The 26,083-nt window shown below is 44.5% G+C and overlaps 1 protein-coding gene across 3 annotated transcripts in view; it reads right to left on the bottom strand.

The window, feature by feature from the left end:
- Positions 1 to 2,099: 2,099 nt before the first annotated feature.
- Positions 2,100 to 26,083, bottom strand: part of Vps13c (vacuolar protein sorting 13 homolog C) — a 153,880-nt gene continuing 129,896 nt past the window's right edge. Inside the window, exons 72-83 of one of the 3 annotated variants that reach the window (XM_006979294.4) lie at positions 25,468 to 25,607; positions 22,647 to 22,728; positions 21,159 to 21,272; positions 20,330 to 20,405; positions 19,824 to 19,987; positions 19,484 to 19,529; positions 17,193 to 17,316; positions 16,629 to 16,743; positions 11,053 to 11,141; positions 6,388 to 6,511; positions 4,406 to 4,489; positions 2,100 to 4,102 (exon numbers count right to left, since the gene is read on the bottom strand). In XM_006979294.4, coding sequence (XP_006979356.1) covers positions 4,001 to 4,102; positions 4,406 to 4,489; positions 6,388 to 6,511; positions 11,053 to 11,141; positions 16,629 to 16,743; positions 17,193 to 17,316; positions 19,484 to 19,529; positions 19,824 to 19,987; positions 20,330 to 20,405; positions 21,159 to 21,272; positions 22,647 to 22,728; positions 25,468 to 25,607 — 1,260 coding nt within the window. In that variant the 3' untranslated portion in view covers positions 2,100 to 4,000. Of the gene's footprint in view, positions 4,103 to 4,405; positions 4,490 to 6,387; positions 6,512 to 11,052; positions 11,142 to 12,076; positions 15,923 to 16,628; positions 16,744 to 17,192; positions 17,317 to 19,483; positions 19,530 to 19,823; positions 19,988 to 20,329; positions 20,406 to 21,158; positions 21,273 to 22,646; positions 22,729 to 25,467; positions 25,608 to 26,083 lie in introns of those variants that run through there. The other 2 variants (XM_006979296.4, XM_076576580.1) reach the window with 2 other exon arrangements.

Here is a 26,083-nt window from a genome sequence, read left to right as displayed (position 1 = left end):
CATCCCACTATAGGGAATGGGTTCTAAAAAGCTAGCACTCAACATCCTTAGCCATCATGGAAATGCAAATCAGAAGGACTCTGAGATTCCATCCTACACCTGTCAGAATGGCTAAGATCAGAAACACTGATGACAGCTTATATTGGAAAGGATGTGGAGTAAGGGGAACACTCCTCCACTGCTGGTGGGAATGCAATCTTGTACAGCCGCTCTGGAAATCACTATGGCAGTTTCTCATAAAATTGGGAATCAACCTACCTCAAGACCCAGCAATACCACTCTTGGGCATATACCCCAAAGATGCGTAACCATACCACAAGGACACTTGCTCAACTATGTTCATAGTAGCATTATTCGTAATAGCCAGAACCTAGAAACAACCTAGATGCCCCTCGAGAATGGATTTAAAAAATGTGGTACATTTACACAATGAAGTATTAGTCAGCGGTAAGACATCATGAAATTTGTAGGCAAATGGATGGAACTAAAAAAAAAAAAAATCATCCTGAGTGAGGTAACCCAGACCCAGAAAGACAAACACAGTATATACTCACTCATAAGTGGATATCAGATGCAAAGCAGAGGATAACCAGGCTACAGTCCACAATCCCAGAGAAGCTAGATAAAAAGGAGGACCCTAAGATTGCCCCAGGAAGGGGAAAGGGTTAAGATCTCCTGACTAAACTGGGGAGGAAGGTAGATGGGAGGGGGTTGGGGTGGGAACATGAGGGATCAAGATGGTCATGTTGGGGGAGAGACAGAGAGGGAGAGCAAAGAAAGAGATATCTTGACAGAGGGAGCCATTAGGGGGTCCGGGAGGAACCTGGTGCTAGGGAAATCCCAGGAACCCACAAGGATGACCCCAACCAAGACTCCTAGCAATGGTGGAGAGGGTGCCTGAACTAGCCTTCCCCTGCAGTCAGGTTGGTGACTACCCTAATTATCATCAGTTGAAAGGAGGGAGGGAGGAAGGATTATAGGAACAAGGGGGTGAGGGGTCAAGATCATGACAAGGAAAACCAGAGACAGCTGACCCAAGCTAGTGGGAGCTTACAGACTCTGGACTGATAGCTGGGGAGCCTGCACAGGACCAAACTAGGCCCTCTGAATGTGGGTGACAGTGTGCTTTATCTGTTTGTAGGGCCCCTGGCAGTGGGACCAGGACTTATTCTCAGTACATAAGATTTTTTTTTTTAAAGAATCTTCTCTCTCCAAGATGAGGATGGTTCTTACAGCTCAGACAGTTAACTGCAATGCCACATTTGAACTGGCAATGGTATCTGTAGCACCTTCTGATCCTGTTTAAAGTCATATTATTACTTTTTAGTTCTGGCTGTGCCTTAGAAACATACATGGAGCTTTCTTTAAAATAAACAAACAAAACAGATGTCCAGGGAGTCCCCCCACCACCCCCATCGGTGGACTTAGACTCCCAAAGCACCAACAAGACACTGGTGTAGCTTCTCTCATGTGTAATTCAAAATAAAACACTCACCCAGGAAGCACAGGCAAGAAGTTCATCCCAGCTCGCACGTCCTTAGGAAGCCCAAGCGTGTTCTTCCAATGTTTTGTTCTCTTTGGATCGTGATGCATTTGCCTCACTACAGGCCCTGTGTGAGTCCCCTCTTCCTCGATAACCCAGTGCTGGATGGATGGGCTTTCAGACTGGCCCCGAGTGCCCAGGGGCAGAGGTGTGGAGTCAGGAATGCCAAGACCAAGGGGGTTGCAAGAGACTGGGGAGACGCAATCCAGATCTGCAAGACCACTGAAGAGACTCCATGGCCAAGTCTGCCCGATGAAGTCTGTCCCCCAGGAAACCCTGCCCCCCGGGGCTGAGAACTCTTGCAAGGCAAGAGCTCAGTGCAATGCAGCTAGCTGTGCATTCCCGAGTGCTGCAGCTGGGCCACACAGCTCCAGTGTGGAAGGGGGCTCAGCGCCCAGGAAGAGGCTTTCCCTCACTAGCACTGGGTAAAGCCGCCCCCCACACACACACACACAACCTTTCACCTATCTTCTGATTACTACGGGATCAGAAGAGGGAAAGGGGAATGAGAAGAGAATGTGACTTCAGTATTTAACACAGAGATCTCACACACATGTAAACAATGTACCAATGTTTTATTTCTCTCAGAACTGTATAAGCAAGTCTCTGAATGCATTTAAAGAAAAACACACAACATACCTAATTACATCCAACCAGTGGGTCACTTCTGTCCCAGGAAATTGTACCAAATAAAAACATCACAGACACTTGAAGGTGGTCAACTGAAACAGTGAGTTTACAGATTTAATTGTCCTTAGTGCAGTGTTGTACACACTTGTTTCTGGAATAAACCAACAGTGCAAGATAATGCCATAAATACTGACAGGACCATCAACATGACCAACATGAAAAATGTAATCAGATATTCAAATTCCTGATCAAGTCAGTTTTAAAAACAAGGGATGCTCTTGTACTTGCTAGAAGGCTCATCACCACCCTCTAGTTCTAGAAAGCTCAGTTAGGTTTAAAGCTATCAGTTTTATATGTGGTGATTTTCTTAACAGGAATAAAAGTATTAAGCCAGGCACAGTGGCACACACCTTAAATCCCAGCATTTGGGAAGCATACATGGGCAGATCTCAGTGAGTTAAAGACCAGCCCGGTCTACATTGTGAGATCCTATCAAAAGAAAGAAGGATGGGGTAAGGAACGGAATTGAAAAACCCAACAACTACCAAAATCAGACATTGGTTTCTGCACTCCCTCCTTAGAGGAACAGGGAGCGACAGTGGGGAATTAAGAAATCTTGTGGTGCCATCTTAAAAGCATGACCCAGGCTAGTGAAAGGAGGACCACACATCAACCAAGGCAGAGCAAGCCCAGAACATCCACACCTTCATCTCATACTGACTCTGTGCTTCGACTGAACGCCATGTTCAACACCCTGAACAAAGCTAGAGGTTCATCCACAGAGACTAAGCCCCTCAGAGTCAACAGAAGCCTGTGTCTAACCCGCATTGGAGAGGTTGGAGAGATGGGGAAGGGCAGGGGTTTGTGCTGACTGACGCACAAAGGGAACACCCGTTTTCCAACTCTATACAGACTTTTACAAAAACATACATAATAAGGCAAGTAGAGAGTTTATATTCCTCCTAGCAAATATTTAAAAGACATTTACAGGCTTGCATTAGAATTATATGTTAACTTACAGCCCCCTCAGCAGTCTTTCAAATTCTAAAATAAATCTCTGGAAATATAAAAAAATATTGTGTTTTACATATTTCTGAATGCTGAGAAGCTTATAGTACATTGTTTTCAATTCTCAGAAAAATGTAATTGTGCCTGTGAGCTCATCCTGAAAAAGCACCCACTCTGACATCTAGTAAGGACCTCACTGTAGACAACAGAGCATGGCCGCCAAAGCTTTCAGAGTGCCCATATTCTGTGAGTAGAAGGAAAGGGTGGGGAGAAGCACCCATGTAAAACTCGCCCTATTAGGAGAAAAGTAGTATTTTCATAGAAAAAAAAAAAGAAAGAAAGAAAGAAGAAGAAAATGCCAACTCTCCCTTTGGTGGCATTTCTTTGGTCAATTACCTGGTTTACCAAAAGTGTTCTCTCAGGTCAATTATTGCACAAATTACCTTTAAACAAATGTCAGAGAGTCCACTATTTGTCTGGCTAAAACCTTTCAAAGCACACTACTCATTTTAAATCTCCTTTCTTCAGTAAAGACTAATTAAAAACAAACCCACCATCCTTTGTTTCACAATTTTAATATTAATGAACATTTCCTTCTGAGTCTGAAGTGGTGTTTCCTTGAGGTCTGACCTACATGGAACAGCAGCAGACTCCTAATGTATGCAGAGTTGCAAAAACAAGACTCAACACTAAGAGTCCAAAAGAAAAACACAGTGCTGGATTTCCCAGAACAACAAATCTAAGGGATTGCTAGAAAGTTTCTCTTTCCATAATTTTTGAAGTGACTGTTTCCTCTCAGCAGTCTCGTAAAGTCTGCGGTCAAGAGGGAACTTGGGGCCTGAGGAGCCTGAGTGAAGGTTGCTTCATCAGCTTCTGCTGGTGCCTTGAAGACTGTGCGCTCTCAATGGCATCGAATGCTCTCTGGAAGACAAAGCAGGGTATGAACTACTGAGCTAACCTCTGGCTCACCCAGGGGCAGGGGGAGGCAGGGACACCGGAGTCTCCACACAGGCTTAGACAAGGACCAGGCCACCACCCACCCACCCAACGTAAACCACAACCCTCCCTCTTTGGTGAGTTCACAGTCAGTCATTCGCAGGAGCATCAGCGCAAAGTTACCAGTAGTAGAGAATGTGTGATACATAATGGCTACTAGCTATGACAGGCTTGTAAAGATCTGCCTGTTAAAAATCTTGAGGGGGGTTGTTAAAATGAACAGTTTACCTTTGCTGTGATGGAATCCTTCAGGTAAATTTTCCGAAGACAGCCTAGACTGGCGCTGTCTTTTTTATGGAAGAGACCCTGTTCCTGGTATTAAAAGAAATAATGGGAGAAAAGAAATTACTCTCTAGAAGAAAAAAAACTACCGTAATCTTTAATTGAATGCTTAAATGTCAACTTCCTTTATAAGCACTATACTATGCAATGCATGCAATCAAGAACTATATAAAATAAATCACCTTGCTACAAGGAGAGCGACTGCACTCTAGAGTCAGAATCTATAGGCCTATCTGTGTAAAATAAGAGCCTCTGCAGGCAACAATAAATAGCCTATAGGATCACAGTGTGACCATACATGACAGCTGACAGACCAGTGGCAGACCAAAAGGCCCGCCCCTTCATTCCCTCTGCTGACAGATAAAATCCTTATACAATGTAAAATACATCGACTCAATTCTCACCACTGATGTGAAAGCAAGCTATTGTGGTAGCTCGAATGAGAACGGCTCCCACAGGCTCATATGTTTGAATATTTGGTCTCCAGTTGGTGGAACTGTTTGAGAAGGATTGGGAGATGTGGCCTTGTTGGAGAAGGTGTGTACCTGGGGGCAGGCTTTCAGGATTCAAAAGACTGGCACCATACTCAGCCTCTCTTTCTCTCTGCTTCCAACTATCAGATCATGATGTAAGCTCTCAGCTGTTCCTGCCACAATGCCTTTGCTCCTGAATCATGGATTTTTACCCTCCGAAACTGTAAGCACCAAACTAAGCTGTTTCTTTTAAAAATTGCCTTTTCGTGGTGTTTAATCACAGCAATGGAAAAGTAACTGAGAGATAGGTAGTAGCCAGGGAACTATAAAATATGCACAGGACAGTCTGCCTCAGCTCCAAAACTGTTTCCTACTAGGGTTGCCTGAACTATGCAAGGATCTGCTCCAGAACACAAATGGGCAGGCTAACTCGGTAACCTTCTGTTTGCAAATGTCTCCAATAAGAGAAATAAAGGACATTCACTTCAAACCTACTTAATATCTATTAAATTCTTGTGGGAAATGTTGTTTGGAGAATTTCAGTAAAGGGGATGATATCATTGTTATTTAGACAAAACGAAGACACTATAAAAGTTACCATATTTAGGATGCCAATTGTATACATCTTCTTAAGAGAGATGAAAATACACCTAGAATAGTGTGTGTGTGTGTGTGTGTGTGTGTGTGTGTGTGTGTGTGTGTGTGTGTGTGTCCCCGCAGTGGTTAAGCCCAAGAACCCAGCAGAGATGAGGTATCACTTCTGCTAATGCTGTACCGTGGAATGGAAAGTTCATCCTTAGAAAAGGATAGGAACGAAGACACAGAAGGACACACAAGACCTAAGTTACATTCACATTCTGGGCACACCAAATTATAAACAGAGCTATTCAGACCTAGTCTATTTTTAACTCTTGTGTGTGTGTGATGTGTGGCAGGTAGGTGTGTGCAGGCCACAATATGAGTGCAGAGGTCAAAACTACTCTGCAGGGTCGTTTCCCTCCAGAGTTCTGGGATCCAACTCCGGCTGCCAAGTTTGTACAGTAAGTGGTTCAACCTGTTGAACATCCCACAGGCCTTAGACCTAACAGCTATTTCCACTGAAGCACGTAGTCTCCCAAAAGCTTAGCAGAGAGAATGCTTCTAGAAATGTCTAAAAGTCTAGCAAAATGGATATAGATATTAGGAAAGAAAAACTACTCACTAATGCTTAATTTTATCAAAAGGTAGAAGTAGTAGCTGCCAGCACCCTGGTCCTGGCAGATAAACTGACATTTCACTCTATGTCAGAATAAACGTTACACAATGTTAGTCAGGTTTGTTTACAGCTTAGCATGAGCTAACTCCGACAGCGAGGACACTCTTCCTCCAGACAGTCTGCCTCTGTGACCGTGAGGCAGCCGGAAAGCACTGACGACTGAGTCCCGGGCTCTCAGGGTCTGATCCCTATCTTCTTACCTTCACTGAAATCTTCAGCAGATTTTCACTGACTCCGGGAGGACACACAAAATCTTCAAACAGACACTGCCAGTCCACAGACATATGGCCGAGGATTTCCACTTCCTTTATAAACAGTACCCGCCTATTTTGGAAAAGAAAACAAATACGGCCACATTTCAGCTCCATCCTTTATTCCGCATGTGTTTAGTAAAGAACAAAACTGACCCACACAAGAGTGTTGAGGATTAGAGGCCGAGAGCTCAGCCAGAAGTGGCATGGAAAATCCTTATCAACCTCCTCGCCTTAGGACTCAGGAAAGAGCAGGCAGAAAGAAAGGGAGGGCTGGAGGATGAGAGGAAGCTGTGACATGCTGTTGTCTTCTGGACTTGACGTGGCTACTGCCTCAGGAACTCAAAGCCACAGTGGTTACCTGCACAAGCTCAGCCAGCCCAAATCCCAGCACACACGGGAGCCGGTCTCCAGGCCCCAGGACTGAGGAGCTCCTGGCAGTGGGTAGTCCTCGGGGAGGGAGAATCATCTTTTTTTGAGTATGGCCACTGGTAGGTTTCCTACACTCCAGTGGATGGCCCTTACTCATGCACATACTAGCAGCAAAAATTAGATTTAGTGGATTATTAAAAAAAGAAAAAAAAAGAGGGTGGAGGGACGTGAAGTTGAGAAGGGAGCATGCTGGGGGGGGATACAAGGGCAGTTGGAAGGGAAAAATGGAGGACAGATAAGATCATATTTCATTGTATATATGCATGAAATTCTTAAGAATAAAGAAAACAATTTTAAAATTTTAAAAAATCACTTACAGAAAAGCATGCTTTTCATTAAAAAAAAAAAAAGTCTATGTAAATGTCAAATGGAATGCAATATAATTCTCTACCTAACAAAACGGACTTTCAAACTTCCCCTTCTGTCAATCTGGAAGAATTCAGTAATGTTGTTTGGGGTTTTGAACCAGCAAAACAACTGAGCAGGGAATCCCATTTGAAACACAAGAGGCGCAGGACGCACCTTCATCTGGGAGGCGAGAGAGCAGAAGGCCCTGAAGACGATTTAGATTTACTTGAACATTCCTAATTGCTCCCTCCTGTCAGTCACTTACGCCTTCCAGCCAAGACAGACCGTGCAGGAAATGTCACAAGCCCAAATGTCAGCAAAGACGCACTTCGGACCTACTAATAAATACCAGACTTGAACATTTTAACGCTAATGTATATCACAGGAGGAATGGTTCACTTTACTCAATAGTAATAAAAAAAATAACATAATCCTTAAAGGACACCCACACTGATTTCCCAGTCAGTGAGTCAGATTAATTACTGATACAACTATAGTTGATTTTAAGTTTCCATTAAAGACAGTAAAACTAGAAATGCAGATTTGTGAATTCAGACAACATCCAGGGAAACATGCCAGAGAAAAGAACAAACTTTGCAACTCTGCTTGAGAGGCACCCAGTGCCTAGAAGGGAAAACAAGCCCAGGAGACAATGCCACACAGCTGCAGAGCGCTGGAGAGGGGGTGGGCCGCACTGGAGGGGGGGCGGGCCGCACTGGAGAGGGGGTGGGCCGCACTGGAGAGGGGGCAGGCCGCACTGGAGGGGGGGCGGGCCGCACTGGAGAGGGGGCGGGCCACACTGGAGGGGCGGGCCGCACTGGAGGGGGCGGGCCGCACTGGAGGGGGCGGGTCACACTGGAGAGGGGGAGGGCCACACTGGAGAGGGGCGGGCTGCACTGGAGAGGGGGCAGGCCGCAATGGAGAGGGGGACAGGCTGCACTGGAGAGGGGCGGGCCGCACTGGAGAGGGGGACAGGCTGCACTGGAGAGGGGGCGGGCTGCACCGGAGAGGGGGCGGGTCACACTGGAGAGGGGGAGGGCCACACTGGAGAGGGGCGGGCTGCACTGGAGAGGGGGCAGGCCGCAATGGAGAGGGGCAGGCCACACTGGAGAGAGGGCGGGCCGCACTGAAGAGGGTGTGGGCCGCACTGGAGAGGGGGCAAACTGCACTGGAGAGGGGGCAAACTGCACTGGAGAGGGGGCGGGCCGCACTGGAGAGGGGGCGGGCCACACTGGAGAGGGGCGGGCTGCACTAAGAGGGTGTGGGCCGCACTGGAGAGGGGCGGGCCGCACTGGAGAGGGGGCGGGCCGCACTGGAGAGGGGGCGGGCTGCACTGGAGAGGGGGCGGGCTGCACTGGAGAGGGGGCAAGCTGCACTGGAGAGAGGGCGGGCCGCACTGGAGAGGGGGTGGGCCGCACTGGAGAGGGGGCAAACTGCACTGGAGAGGGGGCAAGCTGCATTGGAGAGGGGGCGGGACGCACTGGAGAGGGGGACAGGCTGCACTGAAGAGGGTGTGGACCGCAATGGAGAGGGGGAGGGCTGCACTGGAGAGGGGGAGGACCACACTGGAGAGGGGCGGGCTGCACTGGAGAGGGGGCGGGCTGCACTGGAGAGGGGCGGGCCGCACTGGCAGCATGGGGTTGAGTTCTTGTTGACCACGGAAAAGGAGATCTCTTTAGAGAGAGGCAGTTACTGTTCAGACAATGCAGACAGCAACAAATTAAGTATACAAAGAAGGGACTGAGTGTGCGGTGCTGAGAATTGAACTCGGGACCTCACCAAGGCTCGGCAAGCACTCTCTCACTCAGCTATGGCCCCATGCACCTTATCATTCTTTATTTGGAGGCAGGATCTCACAACATTGCCCTGAACTCAGTACCCTAATCAGGGCTTGACCTTGCAGTCTTCCTGACTCTCTCTCCCAAGCAGCAGGAATAACAGGCCTGTACCACCAACCCCAGCCAAAGGAGCTAAATGAGGAGTGTGGAGGTCTGTGGCTGGAATACCAAATGCATACTTTGGTGAGAATATCACCTTAAGGCCTAATTTTAGAATCATATTTATTCACTGTCATCCTGAAATTCAGGCTTTCTCTTACGCGTAAGTGGACATGATATGAGGGTTCTTTGTTTTAGACATTCTTCCAGTGATAGGCGAGAGAGTCGGGGCTCAGGGCCTGGAACAGACAATTAAGACGGGCAGTTGCTGCAAAGCCTGATGAGGAAACAGTGACAGCCTCACTTATGACAGTGGCTGTAAAGTGAGAGAGGAAACAGCTAGACTCTGGGTGCTCAGGAAGGCAGACCTGAACGAACCCGGTAGTCAAGGGGAACTACAGCAGGCCCCTGACACTGCTTCTCAGAGGGGGTGCCAGGTGACTTTTGGACTTGTTTGGGGCCGATACCTACAGTACCCCTGGCCCTTACAGAGCAGGAGCCAGCAGCGCCTTCCCTCATTTGACACATTCAACACCCACACAGCATTCTGACCAGTCTCTGATGAGTGCCCCCACACCCCTGACCCCAAGCCCAGTTCAGTATCAGGTATCAGGGCCTTGTGCCAGATGCAGCTTCCTGTTCTGTGCGATTCTAGGCTCCCTCTCTTCTTCTGACCACTCCATCAACAGCTGTTCTCCCATACCTGCAGCCTCCATTCTCCTTCCTGCTCCAACTATCACTGTTCAAATCTCATCATCTCCTGTGTGACACACCCTGGCATGGAGTCCACTCCATAATCCACTCCAGGTCTTTCTAAAGGTCCGTTTTCATTTGTAAGTGTGTATGTATTCGTGGGTATGTGCACTTAAGTGCAGCTGCCCACAGAGGTCAGAGGCATCAGCCCAATGTGGATGCTGAGACCCGAACCTGGGCACTACAAGAGCAGCAAGTGCTCTTAGGCCCCAAGCCATCTCTAAGGCTCCCATGGTCACACCTCAACTAACGGGTCAATAAGATGACTGAACAAGCCTTCCTTATATGACTGGTTGGTTAACCCCTTTAGAGAGACATGTTCAGAGTCTGGATTCTGTAGTTCACCTTCTCGTATCTTTCTTCTCATCCAGGTCTATCCAGGTCCAACAGTGAGGAGCTGGGTTGCTGCTCAGTTCAAGAACACTCACTTAACACCCTGGGTTTGATTTCCAAAACTCAGATAGATGGAATGGATACATTAGAGGGAGGGAGCGAGAGAGGGAGGGAGCAGGAGAGGGAGGGAGGGAAGGAGGGATGGGTAAAGGAGAGAGAGAAGGAAGAAACAAGGGCAGAGTGTGTCTACTCTAAACACTCTGCTTTAATCCTACAAATATAGCACTTGGAAAATCATTAATCTACAGTAGTTATCTGGAGATGTTTATTTCTAGAGTAAATCCTGAGACATTACATTTGATATTTAAGCACAAACCCCTTTTCTCTGGAAAAAGTGCTTACCAAAATACTGAGAAGGAACTCGGATGGGCATATAGAAACCACACCATCCTTAAAAGGGATTTGTCAATGCCCCCAAATAAAACCTCACAAGGGAAAGTGATATCACCCCCTTCAATTCAAAGTGTGACTCCTTACCATGACATCACCACTGCAGGATGAAGGCTATGCTCACTGGGTCAGCAGCAGCTGCCACATCTGGATAAACCCTAAGCCAAGCTGGGCCCAGCTTCTGCCTCTCCAGAATGAGGGTCTCTGAACACGTGCTCTCGGAACTACCTAGAACTGTGTTTCTGTGACTGAATAAAAATGGTCACCTTGCCCCTGAAGTATAGTTTTCCAACTCCTCTGTCACTACAACCCCTGAAAGTCCTCCCATGAACACAGCTAGGCTGCATCTGGATGCCAATACCTGTTTGTAATCATAAGGACTGCTCTCTTGTTCCCAGGAACAGCACAGTGGAACTGGTAGGTCTCGTCTTCCAGCTTCTTGACATGGTTCTGAAAAAGACACAAGAGTTAAGACTTGGGAACTATATATATTTAAATACTATCTGTATAATAGTTGATGATAATTAATGTTTGGAAAAGGTACATTAGAAACAAAACTAGAATACTACATATTGGCATCTGAAGCAAGAAAACAACTTATTTACAGTATCAATTACTTTTCACTATTGCCTTAAAGAGAAATGTACTGAATGCTTACCAGGTGAACGTCTGATGAAAACCATCTTGTTCTTAGCAACTTAAGAGATTTGAAACTATCAACCAGAAGCAAGCATACATCTTAATTAAGAATATATAAACATGTGGTAAGTATAAAACTGCTGTATTAATGTCTCAGCAGTCCTTAAAGGATCCCTCCCTGGCAAGGGCTTGGGTGGGTCTAATAACTGCTCACCAAAGAACATAATATTTAGAAATCATGGTCTTGAAATTCTTTTCCAAGGATGGTTTATATTTTTCTTCCTATTCCTCTGAGAGAAGTTTGTGACCCTTCTGAAAAGCTAAGGCCCAGGGGCTGGAGAGCTGACTCATTGGATAAGAGCACTTACTGCTCTTTCAGAGGACCTGGGCTCTATTTCTGACCCCACCTTGCAGTTTATAATCGCCTGTAAGTCCAGTTGCAAGGGCTCTGATGCCTCTTCTGGCTTCCAAAGGCTTAAACACACACAGTACACATACATACACTCAGGCACACACATAAAAAATAGTAATTTTTAAAATGCTAAGACCCAACCACTTCTTTGGACAAGGTTATGTACTATGTAATGGTAAACCTCCAAGGTATTTGCTGGTTTGGGCCATATTTAGTTTTGTAGATTAAGTACAAGTTGAAAAGGAACATTTGCATACAAAATTGTATTTCTGACTACAATAGACAATTATGGACACGAATAACTTCAAAATAGTTTGAAATAAAATAGCATTTCAAAATAGTTCACACAGTTTATTTCTAATGCACAAAAAACCCAAGTATAAATAGTAGCCAATAAAATATTTATTTTCTTTTTCAAGTATCTTAAAACGATTGACTTAAATTAGTCAATACACATTAAAAATAACAAACCGTTTTTATAACACATACTAATGAAAGACTATTACTGATATCACCTATAGCGAATAATTAAAGATCAAATGATACATGGGCATAAAACACAGAAGACAGACAGACAGACTGAATGAAGGAGCCTGTCACACTGCAGGACTGAGAACATACCACCAACAGCACTAGGATCACAAAGTCAACATACACACAGCAGAGAAAGCATTCTTGGTGGTGTGATTGCAAAGCTGAAGGTCCTTCTTCACTTGTGGTGCTGGGGATGGAACCCACACACTTGACAATTACAAAAAAAAAATCATGACCAAGGATTACAAAAGCCATGAATAAGGAAAAGAACTCCTAAAGAGCTGAGGTGGCATCTTCAGAACGCATCTCAGAGGAGATGGGCACTTGATTCACAGTTTGCCCCTGGGAATTAGCTCTAATATTTTGCCATCAATACCTCAGTTTCTCCAGGGAAAATGGGAAAATGGAATAGCACACTATATTAATGTAGTGCCTCGAGCTGGAGTTCGGGGAGGTTGGAGGGAGCAGAGACACATGCTTCTTTCTTAATATTTCCATTGTTTATCAAGCTGTGCTTCAACCACCACTGAAGAGCCTTAATGGGAACTCTATTACCAAGATACACTGAAAAATATCATTTCAGTGCTCGTAAAGATCCAGTAGACTCTGAAGTTCAGAGTAAGACCCTCAGCCACTGAGGGCAGCAGGAGGCCAGACTGAATAAAGTGATGCTCTCTCCCCAACGCAGCACAAGGAATTTAGTAAGACTTTGCTAAAGAACGGGTCCTTTGCCCATCCCCTCTCATCCCTTTCAAATCAATTCTAAGGAAATGGCACAGGGCATGAAATGGCAAAACACAAACGCACAGCGGTATTTATCAGGGAGTTAATAGTACCAAGTACAGCACAGGAGCCGATCCAGGGGACGAGAACAGTCAGATATACAACGGTCTAACAAAGGTTATCTCAGTGGGTAGACAGGCGAGGGGTAAAACGTTAATGAAACATTTCCACACATGGAAAAACACACTTGGATAGAAAAAAGCAAGGAATTCCACTTTAAATCTTGTATGACCATTAAGAGTCATAAGCAAAATAAATAATAAATAAAACCTGTCTCTATATACATTATACACACATACATGTACAGCATAAGCAGCATTTCCTAAGGGAATACTGGAGTGGACTATGCACATGGCATGTGAGTAAGGCTTTTCACAGCAAAGTAGTAGAGGACACAGAGGAATGCTTGAGAGGCTGAAAAGGCTCCCCAAATAAAGATCCCCAAATGAATTATTTCGAATAAACTAATATGACAGTGGGATCTAGGAGGATATAATCTACTACTCTAAGACTCTGCGATAGTTACAGGTCTACTTACTCCCTTATGGAGTCAGTCCAGCAGAGTCTAAATAACCGGTAATTGCTTCTGACCCAACTGGCTGACTGCAGCGAGATGGGCGAGCAGGAGATGCAGTGGCTAAACTTCTCAGTCACCCAGGAGCCAACTGTCAAAGCCTACAGCAACTTATTCTCCGTGCCTTCCAATAATTGTTACAATACAGTCAAGTGTAAAGGGTTGTCTGATGTGGGAACTCAATCGCCATTCGAGATGACTATATGCTTAGCCAAAATGACCTTTTGTGCTTAGCAATATACACTTATAAAAAGAGAAACCACAGGAATCACTCAGGAGCTAAAAAAATAAAATACAAATACACAATAAAGACCTTAGGTTTCAGAGGTTCACAAAAGTCTGAGTAAAATCGAAGTATAGTCAGGAAAACTAAAAATTGTGGCTCTGACACAAGAACCTATAGCATCTGAAGCGACGGATTGTGCTTGATCCTCATAGAAGCTGCGCACACAGGGACACTGTGCCTATCCCCTGTTACCCAGGCACAAGAAGATATTTTTATTTATTTATATTTATTTATTTTTTGCTACTGTTAATATTTACATGTTTTTCTATCCTTGGTCCCATAAGCACAGAAGTCTTATTTTGAGGGGAACACAGTGGTTCCGGGTTCAAACCCAGGCCTCGTGTGTGCTTTTTTACCTGAGCTGTGCGTGCCCCAGCCCAATGATGTAAGTCATTTCCTTTGTCCAGCACTGTCTGGTTGTTGGACATCAATTATTTTCTCTTTAAATTGTTTTTTTTAATGTAAAGCATTCAGATAATTGGCTTTTATAACTATATGTTTAAAAACATATAAATTCATGCCTTTAATTCCAGCACTTGGGAGGCAGAAACAAGAGGATCTCTGTGAGTTCAAGGCTGGCCTGGTCAATACAGAGAGTTTCTAGGCCAGGCGGGCCACACAGTGAGACCCTGCCTAAAAAAATGAATCCTACTGAATGCTTGCATCTTAACAGTTTCACTATCTTCAAACATATATCAGGGATGGGGTTTCTACTTTCAATTGTAATTGTTTGATAAGACACTGTTAAATTACAAAATTAGACATTTCCGTTATTTATTTTAAAAAGAAATTAAAATATAACTTGAGAGTTAACCGGGGGTATAAATGATAATTTAATTTTTTTTCACATCAAGAAGTTTATGAAGTGTCAATGTCATATGCATGTGTGTGTCTGTGCATGTGTATATGAAGGTATGCACACACGTATGTATAGAGGCCTAAGGTCACTATCAGGTAACTTCTGCCATTACTCTCTATCTTTTGTTTTGCTTTGTTTGTGAGCAGGCTCTCCCACTAAATCTGGTGCTCACTAAGGGAGCTGGCTGCCAGCGAGCCCCAGCTGCTGCCTGTTTCCCAGCCCCGACTCTAGTACTGGAGTGATAGACAGATACCACCGCCACCACCACATCTGCCTTTTATGTGGGTCCTGGAGATCTGAACTCAGGTCTCTGTGCTTGTTTGTAAAGACTTTACCAACTGAGCCATCGTCCGAGCCTCTAAAGAGTTTGTTTTGAAAAGGTAAAGGCCTCTATACATTCAGCTGCCACGGAGGTAATTTGCCTAATTACATGGTCTGCTACTGAGTCTAGTGGCAATAATTAAACTCAGTAACTATGAAGTAAGCATAACCAACCACGGGGCTCTGTTTTCCAGAAGCATTCTGCTCAAGGTTAAGGATGCGGACTCCACAAAAACACTTCATGTACTGAGCTGCAAGTGAGCTCAGAAAGAAAAAGGTACTGAAGGAACACTGTCCTACAACTCCTGTGCCTGTCAGGTCTCATCTCAGGTCTAAGGACAAGCTCAGAGAAAATGACACATTGCTTATTAGTAGTCCCATAATGAGTAAGTTTGGTGACATATGGAGCAGAACTATACGTAACTCTGTCATCGAGATTCACAGATATACAGAGACACTCACTGCATAGAACCATCCTTCCCAACTCCATCTGTACATGAACAACCTAATACACAAAAATGATAAGTTTCCAAAACTGTAGCAAAATATATGCGCTGGGTCCAATATCCTTTGACCCCAACCCCAAACTGGCCAAGTTATTTCCTGCACCTCTTAGACATGTGCAGAATTACAAGAAGTCACAATTTTCAACTGTCGTCAAGCCACTATTATGAAAAGTTCAGACATCAGTGAGAGTTATAGACAAAATTTCATTAAAATTAACCCTCAGTCTGATTCACACACAGTTAATAGTAGCAGTTTGAGTTTTAAGGATGGAATCAGGCAGTACAGGAAACATTTACTCCTGTGTTTCCAGTTCTTGCTGTGTAGGCAGAAAAAGAAAGAAAATAAAGTTAGAAGTGTGCAAAAAGATAAAATGTAATCATATACAACAAAAACCAAAGGCTAAGAATAATTAAGTCTTTATCATAAAGTACAAAAAAAGTACGTTTCTGTTGAGGGAAAGCCAGTCTTGGGAGAATAGCCATTTAAGCATGTACACATTATTTAAGTATAATGAAACTATGACCAAAACAAAATGCCAAAATACATGAATTTTTAAGTGTTTAATGAGATTATAATGTAGATATAAGTGTATAATCTCTTTTTCTCTCCTCCAGTCCTGTTTACCAGAATAAACTTAGATTTTTCACAGTAAGAGGCGTACATTCATTTGACTGAGAGCAATGGAAGCAGAGGAATTCCAACAATTAGCCACAAAGCAAGAAGCCAAAACTGAGCACAGTAACTAAGAGCTGCCACAGAGACAGTGAAGCAGCCAACAGCTCCTTTCAAGACAGTCTTCTGGGCACAAAAAAAGCCTTGAGCCTTTTTCCTGTCCCGTGCAGAAAACAGTTACCAGTTACTTCTCCTTACCTGCCAGGTCATCATACAGAACATACAATACATGCTACTCTGCAAACCATGGAGATTCCTTCAAAGACTCATGATCGGGGACTTGAAAAGCCACCCGTGAGATCTTAAGTCCTAGACCCTTCCCTTCTCACAACACGAAGAGCAGAATTTACCTCAAATAAGTCAGAGCCCTCAGATTCCTGCCTGTCATAGGGACGAATGATGCCATCTTCGTGGATCAGGCGAGGTGGACGCAGGCTGCAGACCTCCTCAGTCGATTCTGCTACCCTGAATAAGGTACCACATAAGATGTGAGACTCTTTCAAAATCAGACAAATTTATGTTGGTCAAACTCACAAATAAATGAGTAAAAACTGTAATTTATAAATTACAAATTACTCACTCAAAGTGAAGAAAAAATTATTAAAGCCTTATCTGATGGACTCTAAGCATCCCTGAAAGGTCCTGGACACTTTGTACCTTTGCTATCAGTGCCTGGCTTAAGGGGAGCACATTTAAAGCTCTGAATAAATGAAAACTGGGCCATAGGGCTTACGCTTTGTAGTCCTTTCCATGGCCCTTTGCCGTATAAAGCCTCCATGGCTTCCAATTAGATTCAAGAGCCTTAAGAACAGACTAAACACCCAGCCCATTCATATATACCCAGAAGCAATAGGCACACACAGCACACACACACACACACACACACACACCCCACCGTGTGGAGGGGCTGTTACCTCTGAATGCCTTGGAAGGTGCTGCTAGCCATATCTATGATTCCACCAGTTGGACGAGCTACGGCACCCACGAGTCCTTTTCCAATTCCTTTAAAGAAGCCAGCAGCGCCCTCCTTCTTGGCACCTTTAGGAAACCATGAATAAATAAAATGAATACGCAATGATAGTTTAAGGTCAGCAAGTTCAAACTCAACCAAACCCCAAGCCAACTCAGAAGCCAGGAGTATTTAGGTATCTGAGGGGGAGTCACATTTCATCTTCACGTGATAACATGGCTGCTCTCCAAGCCTCCTAAGCAGATTCCTGGGCTAACGCCAGCCCTGCTGCAGCAGTTGCTTATGCTAAGGGTGAGCAGCAAGTCCCAGAAGACAGACCCTGAGGTCTGCGCAGAACAGAGGCACTGATCCCGCTCAGTCAACACCCATGTCTGAGAGGTCTGAGAACTTACCAGAAAGCACATATTCCATCGCAACCATTAGGACATCCAAGCAGTGTATTTAAAACAACTCACAACTATTGGAAACTCTGTTCACACACTGTAAAACGTCCCATTATACAAATTAAGTGTTTTCTGTGTGTGAAGAACTGTACAACATCATTACAATCAATTTTCGAGAGTCTTTGTTGTCTCAGAAAGACACTCTGTGCCTACAGTTCATCACTTCCCGCTTTCCCCACCTCCTCTTCAGAACCTATCCAACTTACCTCCTCTCCTCCCTGCTCCCCTTCAGACTCAGGCAATCACCTAGATTACTTCCTGTGGAGCTGCTCTTCTGCACACTGCATCCAAGTAGCATTCACTGTACTGTCTACAAGGACTGGGCTATTTTTTTTGCTTAGCATCATGTTTTCTAAATTCGTCTATATTGTGGCATGTATTGATTACTTCTTGGTTTCTGTTTATGGCTGAATAATATTGCACTGAGCAGATATGCCACATTTTATTTAGTCATGCATTGGTGAAAGACAGTCTTCCCATGTTTTTGCTATGATGAATAATGAAGCTATGAACGTTCACATGTAAGATTTTATTTGAATGTCTGTTTTCAACACTTTAGGGTTCCTTGCTGATTCGTGGTCCCTCCATGTTTGACTGGGGATGGGCAGGCAGAATGTTCTCCTCTAAGCGGCTGCACTACTGTGAGCTCCTAACTGCAGCCCATCAAGACTCCTGCTTCCCCACACTCTCAATAACCTGACTTTAGGGATCCTAACAGATGTTACATGGGCTCTTGTTTTGATTTACAATCCACACTTCCCTGATGACTAATGAAATACACCGTTTGCACGTCTTCCTTGAGGAAAAGTCTATTCAGATCCTTTGCCCATTTTAAGTTGGGTTATCTTCTTATTGTTAGCTTGCACAAGTTCTTTCTACAGTCAACATATCAATCTCTGATCAAATATAGTTTACAAAACTTTTATCCCATTTTGTGGATTTTTTCCTTTTATGATAATATTCTCTCAAGGCATATATATATATTTTTAAATTTTGGCAAGCTGTCTTTTTGATTTCCTCATGGTATTCTTCAACACATAAAAATGTAAATCTTGGTGAGTCCACTTTTCTACCTTTTCTTTTGTGACCCACACCCTGGTGTCCTGTCTACAAGGGCTCTGCCCAAACACAGCATTAGCTGCTGCGTCTGCTTCTAAGTACTGAGTTTTGCTCTCACATTCCGGCACTTCAACCATTCTGGGTTTATTTTTACAGTGTGTAGCAGGGATGGGTTACTGTTCTCCACATGCAGATGTAACTACCATCTGCTGAAGCCATTGCTAGATCATCTCAGCACTCATCTCAGGGACCTGCAAAAGCTCACTGACCTACATGCCTGCCTTCATGCCAGCATCATGCCATGTAAGCTTACTGTAGCTTCATGCTGCAATGTTTAAAACTGGGACATACAGCACTGCTGGGACATGTGAGTCCTCCAACACTGCTTTTTTAGTTTTTAAGGAGACTTTAGTTATTTTTAGATCTTTTGAATTACATTAAAGCTTTAGATTTAGCTCACCAATTTCTGAAAAGAAAGAAGGATTTTGATAGAATACTCTGAAAAGCAGGTGTTTTTATCACAGGATGAATACATACAACTAATCCACATCAATTACTACTGAGGGCCTCAGAGAATCTAGCTATCTGTCGGCCTTGATGAGAACATGATTCAAATACATTAATAATCAGGACTATAATATAAAATTTAGTCGGCAACCCTCTCAAACACCAAGAAGCAATAGCATGCACACACCCTTCACCTCTGTGCAGCAGGAAAGTATTCTCTACCTACCTTCCACAGGCTTTGTTATTATTCCAGTCACCCCACCGAAAACTCCCTGCAAGAGAAATCCATCATCAATTCTCTAACAAATGGAAGGTGCTTAACACCAAACCAACCACTAGAGGTCACCATAGACATACTGCATTTGTTTTTCTGGGTTTTGGGTTTTTTTTTAAGATTTGAGGACTTCCTGACAGTGAACAACACACACATATAAATGACCACTTTGACTTTGCAAATATTAAATCATAGGAAATTCACAGCAGAAAGACCCATAAAGCAGGTGGCATTTGTTGAACAGCTTCAGTGTTTCTGGGGTGGATTCCGGAAGACTCAACAGGAGACTCACACGCAGTAAGCCCTTCCCTCCTCTGGCCAGACTGTCTCCAAAATCTTTAGGCTGTCGACCCATCTCCTCTCTTCTCTTCTGCTGATACTCTTTGTCCATTGTAATTGCCGCCAGGCCTTTGCCAACAGAACCTGTGATTCGAGATACGACTCCCGCAGCACCACCTACAGAGTGCACATGGAGAAGTGAAGTCAGTCACGGCCAGGGCAGCAGCATGCACCGGCTTTGAACGGGCACCTGCAGATCCTTCTCATACGCAAATGGAAAATTACTATGACTTTTTGCTATCAAGTATACTTTTTAAAGTACATTCACCCAACCTATGAACATTAAGAGTCCAGGAGGCCACTGCTATGTCACGCCTCAGTTGAAATAAAGGAAATGTGCTTTAAGAGGGATTAATAGAAAGGTGGACTCTCTCTTATTACATATAACCACTTGCTTTCCATAAACAATGTACCGTAGAATAATAATTACATACACATAGACACATAGGTCATACTCACCTACTGTGTGTCCAAAGAGACTTCTCACCCCAATCACTAATCCTTCAGCAAATTCTTCAGGGCCTTGAACAGCACCCTGATCCAAAAAAAGGTTGAGTATTAAACTCCAGTAAGTGTGAGACTTTTAACCTAGCATTACAGAGATTCCATGAAGACAAAGAATGTATAAAAATCCGTAAGGACTGAGACCAAAGCATTTTTACTCTACCTCTTAAATACTGATAGATTTACCCTGACTGGTTAAAAATAGTTTCAACCCACAAAATCTCAGCAGATTCGACAAGATGGATATTGCCCAGGTGGGAACCACTGGCTTTGACTACAACATGAAGTTGGTTTCCCAGGGCAAATGTCCACCAGAGTGAAAAACCAGCTCTGCTCACAGGACAGGCCCACAGTGTGGGGCTCTGTCCCTCCCTTATTCTCTCCACCTGGTCCTTCTAAAACTCTATGACTCTGGCCTTCTGGACTCTTGAAACAAAGGTGGATACATGGGATGAGAGCCCCAACGTGGACGGCTGGTTCCTAAGACCCTGCTCTGTCCTTTCCACAGCAGCAGAAGCCGTCTGTAATCTACCAAGCTCTCAGACACTTACAATGAATACCCAACCTCAGGCGCCCTTCATGGCCTGGATAAACATTAGATGTGCTCGTCTGAATGTAAACAATCTTTCAGTGTCACCAAAAGTACTCTGAACAGAAACCGAGAACTTTTCTCAAATTATCTGAACATGATTCCACTGACATACATGGCTAAAATGCCAACACTTGTCACCGGACAGCAGGACACCTGTTTTTGCACACAGGTAGATAAGCAGCAAGCCAGTACCTGGAAGGGCTCATAGAACAGTGCTTCAACTCCTTCGGTCAGGCCCCTAATGAGTCCAAACGGGTTTCCAAGCACATCCAAGCCCAACACAAGCACATACATCTGCTTCAGGAACTACAGAAGAAAAGACAGTCAGCTAAGTCCTTCCCAGGTGCTGGAGAAACGTTAGGAAGCAACGGGAGGAGGGGACGACAGGGAGAACGGAGCTAAAGGACAGTGTGCACACTAACCACCAGCGCCCCACAGCCTGATGTCCTGTCGTGTGTGCCTTCAATCAAACTGCTAGGAGTTTGAGACAGCTGCCATTGAGCAGTCGTGACCTGAGACAAGGGACTTGTTAATCCCGGCTTTCCCAGCTGCAAAATGGAAGATTACACTGACCTTGCATGGAAGATCAGGCACAGTAAAGGAATATAAAATTCAATGACTGTTGGCTGTCTTGATTGTTTTATTATTGTTAAATTACATAGGCAATCATTAGTAATTAAGGCAAAATAAGGAAAATGTATACTTGTCTGAACCTACTGTCCACGTGCATCACAAGAAGAGTGATCTCCCAGCAGAGGACGGAAAGATGAACACAGCCCTGCAGTTCCATGTGGCAACTGTACCGGAGTGGCCTGTAATGTTGCCCCCCTCCTTGCCTATATATCCAATGCCCGCAGTACCTGATACCCAGGGAGAAGCTGGCTGAGAGGCCCTCTTACAATCCCCTAGCCTGCATTGTACATGTCCTGAAGTGGTAAAGGTATCATTGAAAAAGGAAAGGGGCCCTGGGAGAAAACATTTTGAAGTGTGTAATGGAAGGCAAGCTAGCGAAACAGAACTAGCTGTGTGCACAAGACCTGCACGACATCAAGCCAGCCAAAACCCAACAGGGATGGGCAGGGGCCCATGAAGTCCGCCCATCGCTGAGAAACTTTGGCAACTGTTGGTTACAGGGAGAGGGAGGGGAGTCACTTTTCATCAGAGATTTGGCCACTGAGATGCTACCCATACTCCTGTAGATGGCCCCACACCCATGCACACTGGCAGCCCTAGGTGAACTCAGTGGGGGGGAGGGAGGGAGAGAGGGAGGGAAGTGGGTAAGGAGGAATTGGAAGGGAGGAAAGGGGGAATGGATTTAATCAAAACATTATATGCATGTATGAAATGTTCAAGAGGAAAAATCAGAATTACTAAGAATATCTGATATCCCTTCTTGATATGGACATCTAGGCTACACTGAAAGAAATCAGTTCACATGCCTGTAAACCCAGGTCTGGGGAGAGTGAGAAAGGGAGGCTGGGAAGTCAAGGACAGCCTCAGCTGTAGTGCTGAAGGCCAGGCTGGACTGCAGGAGAGCATGTCTCAAGCAGCCAACAACGACAGAGAAAGCCACAGAGGAGCAAGACCGAAGTCAACCACCACACTTCCGCACACACTCCACTCTCGTCCACCCGCTTTATGCAGTGTGTTCCCAGGCTCCCACAGCAGGAAGTTAGTTACCTGTTCACTGTAGTGTCTAACGACACTCCACATGAGCTGATCTCTCTTGTAAAACTGATAGCGGATCTCATAATAAGCAAGTCTGAGGGAGACAAGGGAGAGTTAAGGCTACTACAACAATGACGTTCGGAGTAAAATGAAACTTTCAGTGGCAGCTAATTCCAGTAACATTTAGTTTATAGTTGGTATCTTAATATTATGGTAACAAAATATTAAAATTATTGCTACAAAAACAGTAATTCTCATGTAAGATTTTTATAAATAAATAAAGAGGAAAACAGTTTTAAAAAGTCAGCCACAGGGCTGGAGATGCAGCACAGTGTTAGAGTGTTTGTGTAGCATGTGTGAGGCCCTGGTTTTATCCTCAGCAGGGAGTGCGTTAGTGCACATACGTGTGTGCGCGCACACACACATAAAACCTTTAAATAATAACGATAAAATGACATGCTACATTTTTAAGCTTTTTCTTATTGCTTCCCATTTTTGGTTCTTTCTTTCCTTTTCTATACAGCCCAAAACTTAAAGCATTCTGTATGTCACTTTTAAACTCAACATTATGAATTGTGTATTTATATTTTTAAAATATGTATTTAATAATTTTTTTCAAAATTTCCATAAGCGTTTGACTGTGTGTGTAGCATCCATCACACAGTAGAGTCACAGAGAATGATCCTGTTTTCAGATAGGCCCAAGGTTGTTATAATAAAGGGTGTTGGCAGGTACACAGTGAGGATACCTCTTTGCTTGCAATTCAGATCATTTTATAACTGAATCTCCCCACCACACACACATCCAAAAACTACTGAGTGGTCAACAACAAAAACCCTGAAGGCATCTGTGTGTGTACATCTACATGTGTGTGTATATGATATGCATGTATGTATAGACATATAAGTTTCCATTCATATAATCAGCATTCTTAAAGTACCCATTTCTTAATTCAGCCCTCTCTAGGATCTGTCTGTATTTCTGATAATGATGGTGGTCATCTATAAGACCTGCTGGCCACTCCCTTTTCTCACTGTGAGGCCTCCACACAGTCTGGCTGCTCTGTGTCTAACCCTGGGACCAGAACCATTTCCCTGCCCCATCTGCCATCCCACTCCACAGCTTAATTTTGAGAAAAGTGTCTAGGGTTGTTGTTATATATAGCCAGAGAGATTAAGCTCAGTCTTGCTTACACACACACACACACACACACACACACACACACACACACACACACACACACACACACTCACTCACTCACTCACGTGCGTGCACACATGTTCTACCACTGAGCTAAATCTTCAGCCCGAGTACTTAACTTTGACATAATCAAACCTGTCTTGCAAGTATGTGCACAAACATGTGGGGCTGGAAGTCGACCCTGCATGCTATCTCAAGGTGTTGTCTGCCATTTGGGGAGGGGGGACAGGCTCTCACACTGGTCTGGAAACGACCAAGTAGACTAGACTGCCTGCACACTGGGACCCAGGGACCCTCCTGCCTCCACTCCCCAGCACTGGGTCACAAGTGCACACCACCACCCCCCACCTGGATTTTGTGTGGGTTCCTGGGACTGAGCTCAGGCTTCAAACACTTCACCAGCTGAGCTTTCTTAACTATTCAAGTCTTTCACTTTGAGTCTTATATTTTTCTCCTTGTTTTCTCTGAAACTCAGCACACAAGTGAGATAGAAATAATCTAAAAGGGCTTTTTCTCTCAGGTAACCACTTATTCCAACACCACTGTGGACTATTCCATTCAGTAGACAGCTACGGAGTGCATATGGAACTGGCATGCACACAGAACCTCCTCCTGAGAGCAACGGGGTGGGGGGGGGGTTCAATTACACTCTGCTACATGTCCCACCCGCTGCGATCCCACCCGCTGCGATCTCACCCACTGCCACATGTTTCCAAATGGAAATCCCCAGGAGTCCATCAGGATGACCCCAACTAAGACTCCTAGCAATAATGGAGAGGGTGCCTAAGCTGGCCTTCCCCTGTAATCAGATTGGAGACTATCCTAATTGTCATCATAGAACCTACATCCAATAGCTGATGGAAGTAGATGCAGAGACCCACAACCAAGCACTGGGCTAAGCTCCTGGAGTTCAGCTGAAGGAAGGAAGGAGGGTTCACATGAGCAAGAAGGGGGGGGGGGGGAGGTCGGGGTCAAGACCACAGAGACAGCTGACCCAAGCTAGTGGGAGCTCACGGACTCTGGACTGACAGCTAGGAAAGCTATATGGGACCAAACTAGGCCCTCTGAATGTGGGTAACAGTTGTGTGCCTTGATATGTTTGTGGAGTCCCTGGTAGTGGGACCAGGACTTATCCTAGATGCATGAACTGGCTTTCTGGAGCCCATTCCCCAAGGTGGGATACCTTGCTCAGCCTTGATGCAAGGGGAAAGGACTGGATCCTACCTCAACTTGGTATGCCAGACTTTGTTGACTCCTCACTGAGGAGTGGATGGGGGTGGAATGGAAGGCAGGTAGATGGAGAGAAGGGGAAGGAAAGGGAACTGAGGTTGGTATGTAAAATGAAAAAAAATTTTTTTTTAATTAAAAAAAATAGAACTCAGTAGTAAAACACATTCAATTCATAATATACACTTCAGAGTAATTTAGTTTTTATGAAATATTCAAAAATAACCAAAGTTATAACTTTGTCCTAAAGCCTGGAGTGTAACTAGACACAGACCACACTCTTCAAGTCATGAGCAGGAAGATGCATCCATTGTCTAAGCTAACACTGCACCACTGGAGAGAATCAATATCCTAAAGCACCTCGGGTACGGGTGGTTCCCAGCAGGCACTTTAACAAGGGTCTTACTTGAAGATGAGGTCATCCACGTCGGTCAGGGTGGCACCTATGCTTTTCAACAGCAGGTTCACAGAATGAATTGCGATCATTTCCTGTTTCTCTTTGTCTGATTCCTCACCTCCGGAACCCAAAGACAGACTCAAATGCAACTGAAAGAAAAATAGCATTCAATACATGGAAAACCCAAACAAAGCTGTGCAGACACAGGGACTAGATCTTCCAGCACCACCAAAGGTACCCCGGAGAAGTCTCCCACATCCTGTTCACATACAGCTCAACAGACACAGCGCAAATACATTTGATTCCTGCTGGTCTTTCCATAAAATACCAATTAGTCTGATCTAACATCAGAGTTCCATTCCTATAGTGAATAAACAAACGCCTCTGTACCTGGATGGAGAAGACCAGAATCCTTTGCAAACTGGAATCACTGTCTAAGAGTAAAACGTGCCAAGTGGCACACAAGCAATCCACCAGGCAAAACAATGGCTAAGCATCCATTTCTATCTAATTAAAGCAAATAATCTATTATAACAATCAATGATTACAACATTAATCCCAATAATAACTGATCTTCACTCATTGGTTAGAATGAAACTATATACAATCTATTACATACTCTGGA

Source organism: Peromyscus maniculatus, chromosome 7 (assembly GCF_049852395.1).
Source record: "Peromyscus maniculatus bairdii isolate BWxNUB_F1_BW_parent chromosome 7, HU_Pman_BW_mat_3.1, whole genome shotgun sequence".
In the NCBI taxonomy this organism is placed as follows: Eukaryota; Metazoa; Chordata; class Mammalia; order Rodentia; family Cricetidae; genus Peromyscus; species Peromyscus maniculatus.
This window is presented reverse-complemented; position numbering and strand designations above follow the sequence as displayed.